This window comes from Haliaeetus albicilla, chromosome 15 (genome assembly GCF_947461875.1).
Source record: "Haliaeetus albicilla chromosome 15, bHalAlb1.1, whole genome shotgun sequence".
In the NCBI taxonomy this organism is placed as follows: Eukaryota; Metazoa; Chordata; class Aves; order Accipitriformes; family Accipitridae; genus Haliaeetus; species Haliaeetus albicilla.
In genome coordinates, this window is record NC_091497.1 from 35,167,083 (window position 1) to 35,179,821 (window position 12,739).

The 12,739-nt window shown below is 52.6% G+C and overlaps 1 protein-coding gene across 1 annotated transcript in view; it reads left to right on the top strand.

Moving 5' to 3' along the window:
• The first annotated feature begins 2,330 nt into the window (after positions 1 to 2,330).
• Positions 2,331 to 12,739, top strand: part of FOXO1 (forkhead box O1) — a 66,513-nt gene continuing 56,104 nt past the window's right edge. The window contains exon 1 of the mRNA XM_069802787.1: positions 2,331 to 3,071. Within this exon, the coding sequence (XP_069658888.1) occupies positions 2,466 to 3,071 (606 nt within the window). The 5' untranslated portion in view covers positions 2,331 to 2,465. The remainder of the gene's footprint in view (positions 3,072 to 12,739) is intronic.

Below are 12,739 nucleotides of genomic sequence, written 5' to 3' on the forward strand. Positions count from 1 at the left end.
CCAGCCGATTGCATGCAATAGGCAAAATCCCCGCGGCAGAGCTAAGCCCTGCCTGTTGCGTTGTGAGTCATGGGGCCGCGCTTGCCGGGCAAACGCAGCATTTTGAAGGCTCTAGTTCTATCGCTCTCTACCTCCATGTCCCTTACCCTTCACCACAAACTGCTGTCTGTATCCACTGCTCGGTTTTGAGCTGCAAGACCAGCAGCGACGTGGGACACAGATGTGGTGGCAGAGCCCTGCCAAGATGGGGTGGGTGACAGCAATGCCATGCGGGGCCAAGAAAGGGCCACACAACCCCTCCCCTGCAAAGGGAGCTGGGCTGGACCACAAACAAACCAGGGCTTCCGAAAATCCCCCAGCAGTAGCTTTCTTCCCAGTTTTCACAGCTGGCACCTGACAGAGGAAAGCTAATTTTTTTTTTCAACATCTGCGTATACCAATAGAGGCCAGGGAATAACATCCTTACTTTTGACAAAGTGAAAAAGGACGGAGTGCAAGATTTTTAAAAAAATCCTTAGAAGAAAGCCTGGGTAATAAATCCATTTCCTCTAGCAGGATGGGTGCCAGTCTGGCTCTTAGTTTTTTTTTTTTTCTCAGACACCAAGGAAAGAAAAAGAAAATGTTTCAGTGTTCTCAGGCACTTCTTTTGTTTTGGCTCCCATTTAGGCACGTCCAGTCGCCGCGCGTCCCTGGCTGCTTCTCACCATTATATAATCTCTGCTTCTCCAAGGCAGGGTGCTCTCCCTTATTGCAGGGCAACTACTGTAGCTGAGTTTTGTAACGCTGCCGGATAAAGCTGTTCCAAGCTGAAACGTGGCATGCAAGTTATTAGCTTGAACTGGGACTATGTTGCCTTTTTTTTTTTAACTGAAAAAAAAAAGGGGGGGGGGGTGTCTAAATTCCGTGGGCTAAACAGTATAAATTTGTGGGTTGAATCCCTTAAAGGGTTTGTAAAACACAGAAATGACTTAAAGGCAAAGCAACTCTGAAATTTGACGAGCAGCCAACCTAAAATAAGGTATAATCACCTTTGGCATTTGGGGAAAGAAACATGACAAAAACAGTGCCTTAAAATTCGACCAGTTACTATGCACTTATGCATATGTCGTGCTAACTATGTAGTTAGGTGCCACTGCGTGTCTTAGAAAGTGTTTTCATAATAGGCAGCATGTGTATGTAGATGTATGATCCGTCACCGAATTAAACGCTGTGGGCCTAGATCCAGTCTTAGACTCTCTCTCCTTCATTATTGTTACTCATTTTCAGAAAATATTTTTATGGGAACAATGAACCGCATTTAGACGACATTAACGCTCTCTGCCTTCAGGCGGAGCGGAGGGAAGAGTAACAGGTTTGCCGGCTCAACGGTGACAGTTCCCCCCTCCGCTGGTTCTCTGGCAGGCACCATCGGATGCCACGGCTGGTTGCGAATTTTGTGACTTCCTAAGCCGCGCCTGAGGAACGTCTTCTACAAGCGCTCCTGCCACCGAACACGAAGCAGATTTTCTGAAAAGTAGGGTTTGCCAGTTTGAACGAGGCGTTGAGTCGTGCCTCGTCCCTGGGATCGCTTCCCCAGCGTGAGCAAACGTCTCGCTTTTAGTTTTAGTCAGAACCGCACTTCTGCGTCGCCTTGAGCGCACATCTCCGCACGTTTCGGGGCTCGGGGGGCAGAGGCGGTGGGTCCCCTCTACCCGCCGCCCCCGCGGGGCGGGGGGGGCACAAGCCCCTCTCAGCTGGGGGGCCTCGGGCTTTGCCGGGAAGCGCACCGACTCCGCCTCGGAGTTGACCGAGGACGGAAATCGCCCCGCGCCGCCGAGCCTGCCCGCGGCGTCGGGCACCGGCTCCTGGTACGAAGACCCCCCCCCCCGCCCCGCTGCGGCCGGGGGATGCGTCGCCCGAAGCGCGCCGAGGGCCCGGCGGGGCGGGGGAGCCCCGGCACCCGAGCCCGGGGCTGCGGGGGGCACGGCGCTTCTCACACCCCCTCCCGCCCCCCCGCCGCCCGAAAACAAAACCCACCCAGAAACGGCACGGGGGGCACCGGCACCCTCCTGCCAAACCGGCCCCGCGGCGGGAGGCGGGCGGGCGGCGCGGCGCTGCCATTGGCGCGGAGCGGGCCGTCCCTCCCCGCCGGGAGGAGGAGGAGGAGGAGGAGGAGGAGGAGGAAGGCTGGAGGCGGGCCCGCGCGGGGCGGTCGCTCCAGTCGGTGCGCGCCGGGCGGCCGGGTCGCTGCTGCTGCTGCTGCCGCCGCTGCCGCGGAGGGAGGGAGGGCGGGCAGGGAGCCCGGAGCCGGGCAGGGGCAGGGGCAGGGCGGCGGGGCCGGAGCCGGAGCCGTGAGGGGAGTTGGCGGCCGCGCCGTCGGGGCCGCGCCGGTCCGCGCCCGGAGCCCGCATGGGGCGGCGGCGCTGAGCCCAGCCGCCCCGCTCCTGCCGCCGCCGCCGCCGCCGCGCTCCCGCCCCGGCCCCGCCATGGCCGAGGCACCGCAGCTGGTGGACATCGACCCCGACTTCGAGCCGCTGCCGCGGCCCCGCTCCTGCACCTGGCCCCTGCCGCGGCCGGAGTTCAACCCCCCCAGCTCGGCCACCTCCAGCCCGGCGCCGTCGTGCGGCGGGCAGCCCGAGGGGGCGGCCGGGGCCGCGGCCGGGGCCGGGGCCGCCGCCTCGGGAGCGCTCAGCGCCGACTTCATCAGCAACCTCAGCCTGCTGGAGGAGAGCGAGGACTTCGCGCCGCTGCCCCCCGCCGCCGCTCCCCCGGAGGCGGCCGCCTGCCGCTGCGGGGACTTCCCGGCGCCCGAGGCCGGCTGCCGCCTCCACCCGCCGGGGCCGCCGCCGGTGCCGCCGGTGCCGCCGCCCGTGGCCGGTCTCTCGCCGGGCCCCGTGGCCGGGCAGCCCCGCAAGAGCAGCTCGTCGCGCCGCAACGCCTGGGGCAACCTGTCCTACGCGGACCTCATCACCAAGGCCATCGAGAGCTCCCCCGAGAAGCGGCTCACCCTCTCCCAGATCTACGAGTGGATGGTCAAGAGCGTGCCCTACTTCAAGGATAAGGGCGACAGCAACAGCTCGGCCGGCTGGAAGGTGAGGGGCGGAGGTGGGGGGGACCGGGACCGGGACGGGGACCGGGATCGGGACGGGACGCCCCCGCCCCGTCGGAGTTGGGCTCCGTGCTCGGCGCTGCACACGCTGCCGCCCGGGCAGGGAACCGCGGCGCTGCCAGCGGCTGGGCCCGCTGCCCTCCCCCGGGCCGCCCGCCGCGCCGTTCGCACCGCTCCGGCTCCACGCCTTTTTTTTTTTTTTTTGGATTATTATTACTACTATTTTATTTTCTTAAAATTTTACTTTTTCTTCACCCTTAGTCCTCAGGGGAAAAAAGGCGGGTTTGCCCTCCCCCCGGTGAGGCGCAGGAGGGGCCGGGGCCGCCCCCCCGCTCCGTTCTCCGCCCCCTCCCCCCCCCCGCCGAAAGCAAAAGTTCACGCCGTGTCACAGCGCCGTCCCCGGGCAAACCCGGCGGCAACGCTGCCGCCTCCCGCTCCCCCGGGGGGGACGGGGGGGCTGCCGGTACCGGCGTTCAACACCCGTGTCGGGGGGTGGGGGGGCGGCCGTGGGGTCCTGCGGAGGCTCCGCCGCGTCCCCTGGGGCTGCCCGGTCCCGGGATCGCCGTCGGGCACCGGGGCGGGGGGGGGGGGAGGCACAGAAGCAAACACGGATGGGGAAAGAGCGGAGGCAGGACAAGGGTTGCAAAAATACCGTGTGTTTAATGAGTAAGCCGCTGTATTTGTCCTGATGGCTTCGTTAAACTTGGGTCGCGGGAGCGTCTTTCTCCTCTCAGGCGCTGGGACGGTCGGCAGCCGGTGCTGCTCGGAGCCAGGCCATACGGCCAGCTGCCGGAGGGGCTGCTGGCCCCCGGGGCCCGCGGCCACCCCAGGCGAGGTGGCCCTGGGCCGGGCGTCGAGTGTCGCGTGGGGCTCTGCGGCCACGCCGGCCCTCGCCCACCCGCCGTGGCGGTGGCCGCGCCGGGCCCGTGGTCCCGTCCGGCTCCGCATCCGTCCCCCGGGGGTGGCGAAGGCTGCGAACGAATCCTTCCGTCCTCCGAGGCCTCCTCCCTCGAGAAAGTATCACCCACCCGTGTCCCCGCTCACGGCGGGGGCCGAGCGCCTCGTGTCGTGGCCCTGTTGCGTGGGAGCGTGGTCCGAGGAAGCCTCAGCCGTCTGCGTCAAGGCAGAGCCTCCGCCGCCCCGCCAGGGATTAAGAGATGGCAGTAAACGTGTGAGGTGCACGCACCTGGCGCGGCGTCAGCGCGTCCCGGTGCATTCATCGCTTCGGTCCAGCTGGGGCCAGCCACACTCTTTGCTTTGCTTCCTAGTATCGGTATTATGTGCCTTTTTTAAAAAAGAAAGTGTGTTTATGTATTTTTAATTGCATAGCTAGGCACGTTTGTTGCATCAGATTTTTGTAAAAAAAAATTTTTTTTTGTTTTTGGAGGTAAGCAACACCCTGGGTAATCTTAAAACTCATTTTTAGCTGAAGGCTTTTGAGGCTTTTAATAGTAATTTGTTAGTTTCTGTCGATGTGTTTGACTGAAAAATTTAAAGGATAATTGTCTGAAGACATCTTTCCTGAAAACCCTTAATAGGAGTGAAATGATTGATAGCTGACAACTTTTAAATAAGGTAACTTGTCACTTGAAAACGGTGGAGTTTTTTTTCCAGTGGTATTTCAGTCTGCTTGGAAAAAAGCAAGATGCATCAATTTTAGAATAAGTAAAAGAGAACTGAAAACCAAACAAACCAAAACAAAATCAAAGCAAAGAACTCCCAAATTCAAGCGAGCAACTAAGAAACTCTGCTAGCTGTGTAACTTGTTAGGTGCTTCCTATTTTACTGCTGCTCTTCCTGTGGTGCTTCAGCGAGTAAGAAGTCATGCACCCCTCCTTCTGACGGAGCTCTTCCTCTGCCCCCGTGCCCCTCCGAGAGAGAGAGCGAGCCGTTGCCGGTATGTTTTTTGGCTGTGGTACCCTCTGGTAGGGTGCAGTAGGTGCCCTGCCACAGCTAGCGGGTAAATACACGTGCGCTTTCCTGCCGTAATTGGGTGGTTACCCTGTTCTGCACTGGACACACGTTGCCCTAATCCCTTCCTTTGGCCGTGTCACTGCCAGGCTGCTCAGAAAGCTACACGCTTGCAGCTTGTACCACTTCGGCCAGATAAGTGCAACGTTTCTTAAATGCATTTTCAAGTTTAGTTGCTGGCAGCCACTGGGTGTCAATGCCGTAACTGCTCTGGTCGAGGCGTGCAGCCTGTTGCCTTGTTTCTCACTGTTTATCCGCGGCTCAGCTTGAGTGAGGATTATTTTTATTTTTGGGGTTGGGAGCTGCCGGTGCGCCGCTGCTCTGGGGGCCGGGGACCCGCCGTCGGTGCGGGCGCAGGGCTGGGAGCGAAGCCGGACTCAGCCGAGGGCCCTGGCAGAGGAGGAGCATCGCTGGGCGAGGAGCACAGATCGGTAGTGGCCGACTTCTCTGCTGACAGGGAGCGCGGGTTTGTGTTGGGGTCGGGAGTGCGTTCCGTGCCGGTGTTTCACAGTCTGAGAAAGAGAGGGTGGGTGGTGGTGTTTTTTTTTTTTCTTTCTTTTTCTCCACTGCCCTTAAATAAAGCTTCGTGGCACTTCATCTTGTAGGAGTTTGCATGTTTGTAAGCGCAACAAGGTACATTTCAAATTATACACAAAACTATGAAGCACACAGGAACTCAAAAAGAATGTGCGCTTTCTGCATAGTACTAAGGCTGTGTTTCTCGCCCAGAAGATGAGGGCTAACTGCTCTAATGCTTGTGAACATGCACTGCCCTGATTTAATATCTGATGCGAAGCTGCTTTTTCACTTTTCACTGAATATAAAGAAGCTGAACGGTATCAACATTATCTGTTAGGAGCTCAAAATAGCATCCACGTTCTTCCGAATAAAACCAGCTTTTTAAATAAGGGGAGAAGCCATAGGTAGTAACATGAAATTATCAGTAGTAGCTTGTTAGGGTAGTTAAAGTTGTTCTCAGTTATATGTACAAAGCAGTTTATTCCAGACTTTCCTAGCAGAAACTCTGCTTTATGAACAAACCCCCCGTTGAACTCTCGGGGAGCAAAGTCCGCAGGACCCCTGCACAGTGGCTACCTTGACGGAAGGAAGCGCTGGAGATGTGCTCTGCCAGACCCGCTGTATTGTTGGTTGAGAACGAGTGCCGATAGCGACCGGCGTTGCTCAGAGAAGGCTGAAGCAAGAATGAGATCTGTTTCAGAGATAACAAAAGAAATTGTTGTGAAAGTTGTATGGAAGAACAAAACTTCTATCCTAGTTGTAGTCAAGTGAAAGCAACCTTTTCCCTTACCTATGCTAGTGGGAGGCACCGGGCTTAAGACAGTCTAGAGTCCTCCAAGAACTTCACTGCAGCTGTAGGTAACTCTTCCTTTACTCCAATCTGATAGCCTTTGGGCTAATCATCATACGTAAAATATAAAACATCTCTGGGATGAGCGTATTTCTTGATGTCTTTGCTTTATGGCAAGATGGTTGAGATTTATCGTAAAGGAGCTATTACAGTTAAGCTTCCTTGAACGGTCTCATCCTTTTAACCTGCATTTGAAAATGGGTTCACATCAAAAGCTGTCATTTTTCTTAAACAGAAAACACAGAGTTTTGGTGGCACTCACCTGGAGGTGGATGTGTTGTTAATTTTTTCACAGTGGCAGGTGTTAAGATCACGTGGGCATTTACACCTCCTCCACTTTTAGTCCCAAGGAAACTTGATCCCCTAAATTTTTTTGTTGCCATTGCCAAAGGAATGAGAATAGCTGATACCTAGCTGCAGAAGGATGAATGGGTAGTAAGCCTGAAAGCCCAAGGACAAAACAGGCATGGGACAGGTGCTTTGGGTGCCCCTACTGTAGGAGTGCTTGGTGGTCATGACTCTGTTCTGTAGTGAATCGGTCTCCGTGCACAATAAATTCTGGGTAGTGGTGTATTTGATTCGAAAGCCACACATAGCCTGAAGCGTTTGAAGGACTTTGAGAAATCGAGAATAATCTTCACAGAAGTTGTCCAAAACTTTTGATTCTAGATGAGTGAACAATTTAAATGGTGGAAATTTGTACTATTTATTAAAAGTGAAATGAGTATATCTTTGTGAGGTTTTTATCACACATTTTTTTTTTCTGCGTGGAAATACCACAATTGAAGATTACCTTGAAGAATTGCTGTGTATTCCCTCAGTCCTGGTTGCATACTGGGCATTTACCTCTGTGCCTTTAGATGCTTCCCTGGGTGATTTGGGGACCCCCTAGCATCACGCGTTGTATTATATGTACATACAGCACACACGCGTGCATATACCAGTGTGTATGGTTGGTTTTCTCTTTCTGGGTTCTGCCAGGCTGAACGCTATGACAGTCACACTTTTTCACACGTGGCACCAGTAGTAGCCTCAACAGCTGGAAGCTGGAGTTGCATCTGCTCTGCCCTGACGCCCGATCTCAGCTCGGGCAGCTCAGAGCAATGGCCAGACCAGTTCCAGCCTCTGCCCACCCCGTTGGGAGTTTTACTCTTTAGTGGCTGGCATAGCTGCTCACTGCCCCTAAAAAAAGGTCCTCCGAGGCAGCCGTCATTGTCTGCGAGTCACCAGCTTGCGTGTCACTTCGCTTCAGGTATGAAAGCTCAGCTTAATCTTTGGAGGTGCAAGGTGCTCTCCTCGCCCGCGCCCGAATAACTGATGGCGAAGCTGAGCGGCAGTGCCGGCCCTTAACTGTCTGTTCCTTTTACACATAATTGTTTCTCCTTTTGTGTTTGCCCTTTGGACCTCAGCCCTTGCTTGAAGGACAAAGCCCATTCTGACCTCAAACCTGTATGTGGCAGCCCTGTTTTTGGGGCGGCGTGCGGGCTTCCCTGGCCCCGTCCCGCAGGCAGGTCGCCTCCGGGAGGGACCGAGTCGCCTCGCAGCAGCTGGGGCCGGTGCGATGCGTCCCAGCCTTCATCAGTGGTTTTGAGCTTCCCATCAGGGCCTGGAATGACACGTTGGAAATACTCTTGGTTTTCTTTGCCCATTGTCTATCTGCTGTGATGTCTGTTCAGTTACTCATGTGATTATAGGTAAGATGAAACACCAAAACAGAACGCCTGAGTGGCTTTGTGTACTGATGTAATGAACTAAGTTTTCCTGAATTGCCTGACTTTAAAGAACTTCAATACAAAACCGAGGTAACTGCTCCCTTTGCCACCATACTCCTTACGACACACTCAGCTCCTTCCTTAGTATCATTATTTTTGTAGCACTTAGACGATTTCACAAGTTGTTGGTGAAGTTGGTGGTTCAGGGAACTGGGGCTTTTGCTGCCTGGGATGGAAAGGGGAAGCAGTGTGGTACAAGGGGATAAAGATGTTTAGGTAGGCTATGTGAGGTTTGTTGTTTGTTTTGTTTTGTTTTTTTTTTTTAATACACTGATCAACAATAAAATAGGCAATTTTTTTGGTGCTTTAGGTTTTTTATAAGACTCCAGAAATGATGTACTCTTGAGATGTCTGTTCAGACTTTTTTCAGTTTCCAAAGCATAATACTGCCTAAATATGTGCTCCTCTGTTTACACAACTGGTGAGTATTTTGTAAAATGAGTGCTTGGCTTTTGGAACAAAAATGCTGATACATTTCGCAGCCACAGATTTGTGAAATATGTAGGGCTGTGGCTACAGAGATTCATCCTTCAGCCCCTTCTGTTTTGGGAGAAAGTTTGTATATGAAACAAGGTTTTCTAATGGAAATGAGTTTATAACCTTGAGTAATGAATGCTGAAGTAAGACACAGTGAAGATACCTGGTAAATAGTTTATTGTTTTCCGCTTCCAGAAGTATGTAAAAGATGGATATATTTACTTTATTGTCAACTCATATGAAGAAGAAACTTCAAGTTCACTGATGCTGGCTGCAGCTAGTCATAGTTAAGCATATGGCAGTGCATACTAATATTTTAATGAATTTTGTAGCGTTTTGTTTGTAAGTCTGGTTGCCAAAATGGGTTTTAAATACTGGGGAAACACTGTTCTTCGTGATGATAGGCTGCACTTCAGAACTAAAGCGTGCCCGGGGAGGAGTCACATTTTGAAGAACAGCATCTCTGCTGCTCCACAGAGAGGTTCAGCATGCACTAAATTGATCTCTGAGGACAAGTGCTATTCACATTTAGGTATTATTTCTAAATATACATTGTAAATGTTATTCACGTGCGTTTGTCAAGCAAAGGTGCTTCATTCCTGTACTGTAGTTTGTGATACACAGACATCTTACGTTAGCAGCGCAGCAGCTGTTTCACAAAGTTTCTTGGTAGGTCTCCATTCCGAACAGATGAGGTGGAGGAATAAAACGAACAAAGTCAGCTGCTTTTACTGGATTGATGATTATCTGCTAAGAACTTCATTAGGCCTCATGCTTGTGCTAGATTTTGATAGTGGATACCGATCTTACCAGATGACTTAAAATAATACCCAAGGAGGCAAACGTATTTAGTTTTGAAGCACTTCTGCAGTAAATGATGAAGGTTTAGCAGTGCTTTGCTTTGTGGTACGTGGATGGGACCAGAAGTGGCTAGGTTTAAAAATGTAGTCACTGAAAACCTCCTGGGACCCTCGACAGCTGCCGCATGAGACAGGAGATTAGAAATTTGCTGGAGGAGCGGAGAGCACACTCGATTTGCTCAGACAGCTTACTGTTGTTAAAGGCATCTTGCACCACTGCACAGTATCAATGATGTTATAGTTCTGTTTGAAAATACGTCTTATTCTAGAGTTAATTAAACTTAAAGGTACAAGTCTTCTCTTGTTCTAGCCTTAGAAACCTAATTTTTGGGAATGCTAGGAATCCATGCAGCTGGAAGTGCGTTCAGTCCCGTTGCCGCTTCAAGCCAGCGTGCCAGGGATGGCTGCGACTGCATTTCTAAGCAGCCCGTGTTTCCCCCAGTGCTTTGCTGGTGTGTTAGCTGCGGCCCAGGCGCACGTTGGTGGGAGCACGTGGGGCTCCGTTTGCGTGTTGTCAAGGCTGGTTTTGTTGCCTAGGTCTAAGGCGTGTGTAAGTTCTGGGGCCTGGCGTGTGCGTACTTGAGAGAACGTGCTGTGTATGTGTGGGACATGCTCTCTAAAATAGTACATATTCACGCTTAAATTTGGATTGATTGCCGACAAAGTGCTTGCAAGCAGAGGTGCCCTTAACCCATAGTGTTCGCCGGCTAAATTATATCTCTTAGCTATGCTTTGTAATATGGAAGAGCTCTTATTTACTTAGCATCTTCATTTTTTTTTTTTGGAATATCTTACTGTTCAGAGGCCGCTTTGTGCCAGGCCTCCACGCTTCTCCTGCGTCAGGATGCGAAGGGTGAAGTGGGCTGCTCTCTGTGTCTTGGGTGTTGCGTCTCCCTCTAGAAGCGTTGGAGACACCCTCCCCCCTTTCCATGTAGTCAGCACCGGAGTGAAATCTTCATCACGCGCAGAAATTGGGAAATTAAAAACTTTTTTCTACGAAGCAAGCGGCATGCACACGTGAAGGAATTGTCCGTGTAGGCAGCCTCTGTGCTCCGCGTGGCAGCTGCAGTTCTGGGAAGAGTTGAAGGCTCGTAAAGAGAGGAGATGCCGAGGGCAGCCGCTGGCCGGCGAGGCGCGCCTGCAGCTGGGTGCCCACCGCTCTCCTGCTCCGCTGTCGGTGTTGCAGAGGAGGAGGGAGGCAAGTGAGCAAAAGTGCTGCATCTGGGAGGGCCCTGCGCCGCTGCTGTTCGCCCAGAGCTGCTCTTCAGTCGCCGGGCTGGAGCCGCTACCTGTGTGCGGGCTGATGCCCTGGCTGCCCTGCTGCCCTTTCTGCTGCCAGATCCACCTTTGGGCAATCCCTGTTCTTGCTGAGGGTCCCTGCTTTGACGCTGCAGTGGTTTGTGCCTCCTGGCATGGGCAGAACTTGTGACTGGTTTGTTTATATGCTGACCTATTTAAATTTATACACTTTGATTTGAGTTTGATTTGTTTTCCTCCCCCCCCCCCGCCCTTTTCTCATTTTGGCAGTTACCGCGAGCGGGCAGTAGAGGGTCTTTGACTTTGCTTTTTTTTGGGAAGGGGAGCTCTGGAGCTTTGGGATACAGACATTCATTTTGTAGAAGAAAATTGAAGTGAAAATTGCATGCTTCCCCCCCGCTTCCTAAACAAGGGCTGTATGTGTAGTTCAGAATATGGGCTCCAATCGTCCAAATACTGTTGGCAGTCTTGCTTGCAGTGCGAAGGTAGCAACTTCTTCAGTTTTCTTATGCTTAGCTCCAGAAACTGTGACGTGGGTGGAGTTTCACTTACCCATCACTGACTTAAACTACGCAGTTAGATAAGACTGAAGCAACGTGCTATAAATGTGGTGACTTGTTAGACCGCATTTATTGTGCAAATGAGCTTGCATCCCGCAAGATCAGCAGAAACGCTTAATGTTTGCCTGGATGGAAATTAATTAAAATTTGGCGACTGAAATTAAAGGAATGGATGTGTTGCCCATTGTGTTATATGAAGCTGCCTTTTAGTTCCCACAGTGGGAATTAGCGCAATTGCAAATGTTTTTTTGGCATGTGTGAGTTTCAAGTCCGAGTCGGTGCTAAAGCTCTGGCATCTGTAGCTTTCTCGGGTTTAGACAAAACTTGTTTCACTTTGTCTGCTGCCCTTTAATATGTGTTAAATGCATTTGAAGCCACTAACGGGAATAAGGGTACTAACAATCCAAAAATACACTGTGGTGGTGGTGGTGGAGGCTGATTTGCTCGTAGCTTGCATTTGCTTAAAACTGATTCGAGTTAATCTGCTAATTTGGACGTGATTGTTAGAATAAAAAAAAAAAAAAAAAGTACCTGTGCCGTACATATCTCGGATACATATCCAGATTTAAATTTTGATTGCCAAAAGCATACTTACAGACTGAGAGATCTTTAGTGTTTGCCAACTAAATTATATCTTATAGCGATGCTTTGCAATATATAGAAACTCCTAATTAGATATTCAAAAAATGAAGATGCTGTTATTCAGAGATGCTTCATAGCAGGCCTCCGCGGTTCTCCCCTGTCAGGATGTGAAAGGATTATGCGCTCCGTGCTCCTGCTCGCTGTTAATGTGTTGATTTCTCTTTCCAAAAATACTCTTTTCAAATGTGAACCTTCAAATTAAATGTAATTATTTGCAACCCCCACAGCCCCTTCTCCCAGAAAACCTGGCTCTGAAGGCACCCTGGCGGCGTGCTGAGGGAAGAGGGTTTATTCCTGCTGTTGTCTCCCCTCTGGAAAGGCACAATTAGCGGGTGTAATTTGTAACTGTTTGGTTAGTCTCCCTCTTCTTTCCTTTTCGCCCCCTTTGCCCGCAGCAGTGCCCTGCGAGGCTCCAGCATCGGAGCGCTGGGGGGCCAGGGCGGGGGGCTGCTCCCGGCTGCCCCCGGCAGCATCCTCTGGATGGAAGCGTGGGACGGCATCAGGAGGTGGGGAGGTGTGAGCAGGCGGCTTTTTGGGAAAGCCTGCCTTCTGCCCTGGTGCTGTCAGGGTGCTGCTGCCCCGGTTCCTCCGGGCGTCAGAGCCGTGACCCGACGGCTGCTCCGTACCGGAGCCGAGCCCGCTGGCGGGGGGGTCCTGCCGAAACACTGCCGTCCGTCGGGCTCGGCTGTCGGTACCGCTCCGTTCGCTGCTCAGGTGCGACGAGGAGGTCGGGGAAGGGAGTC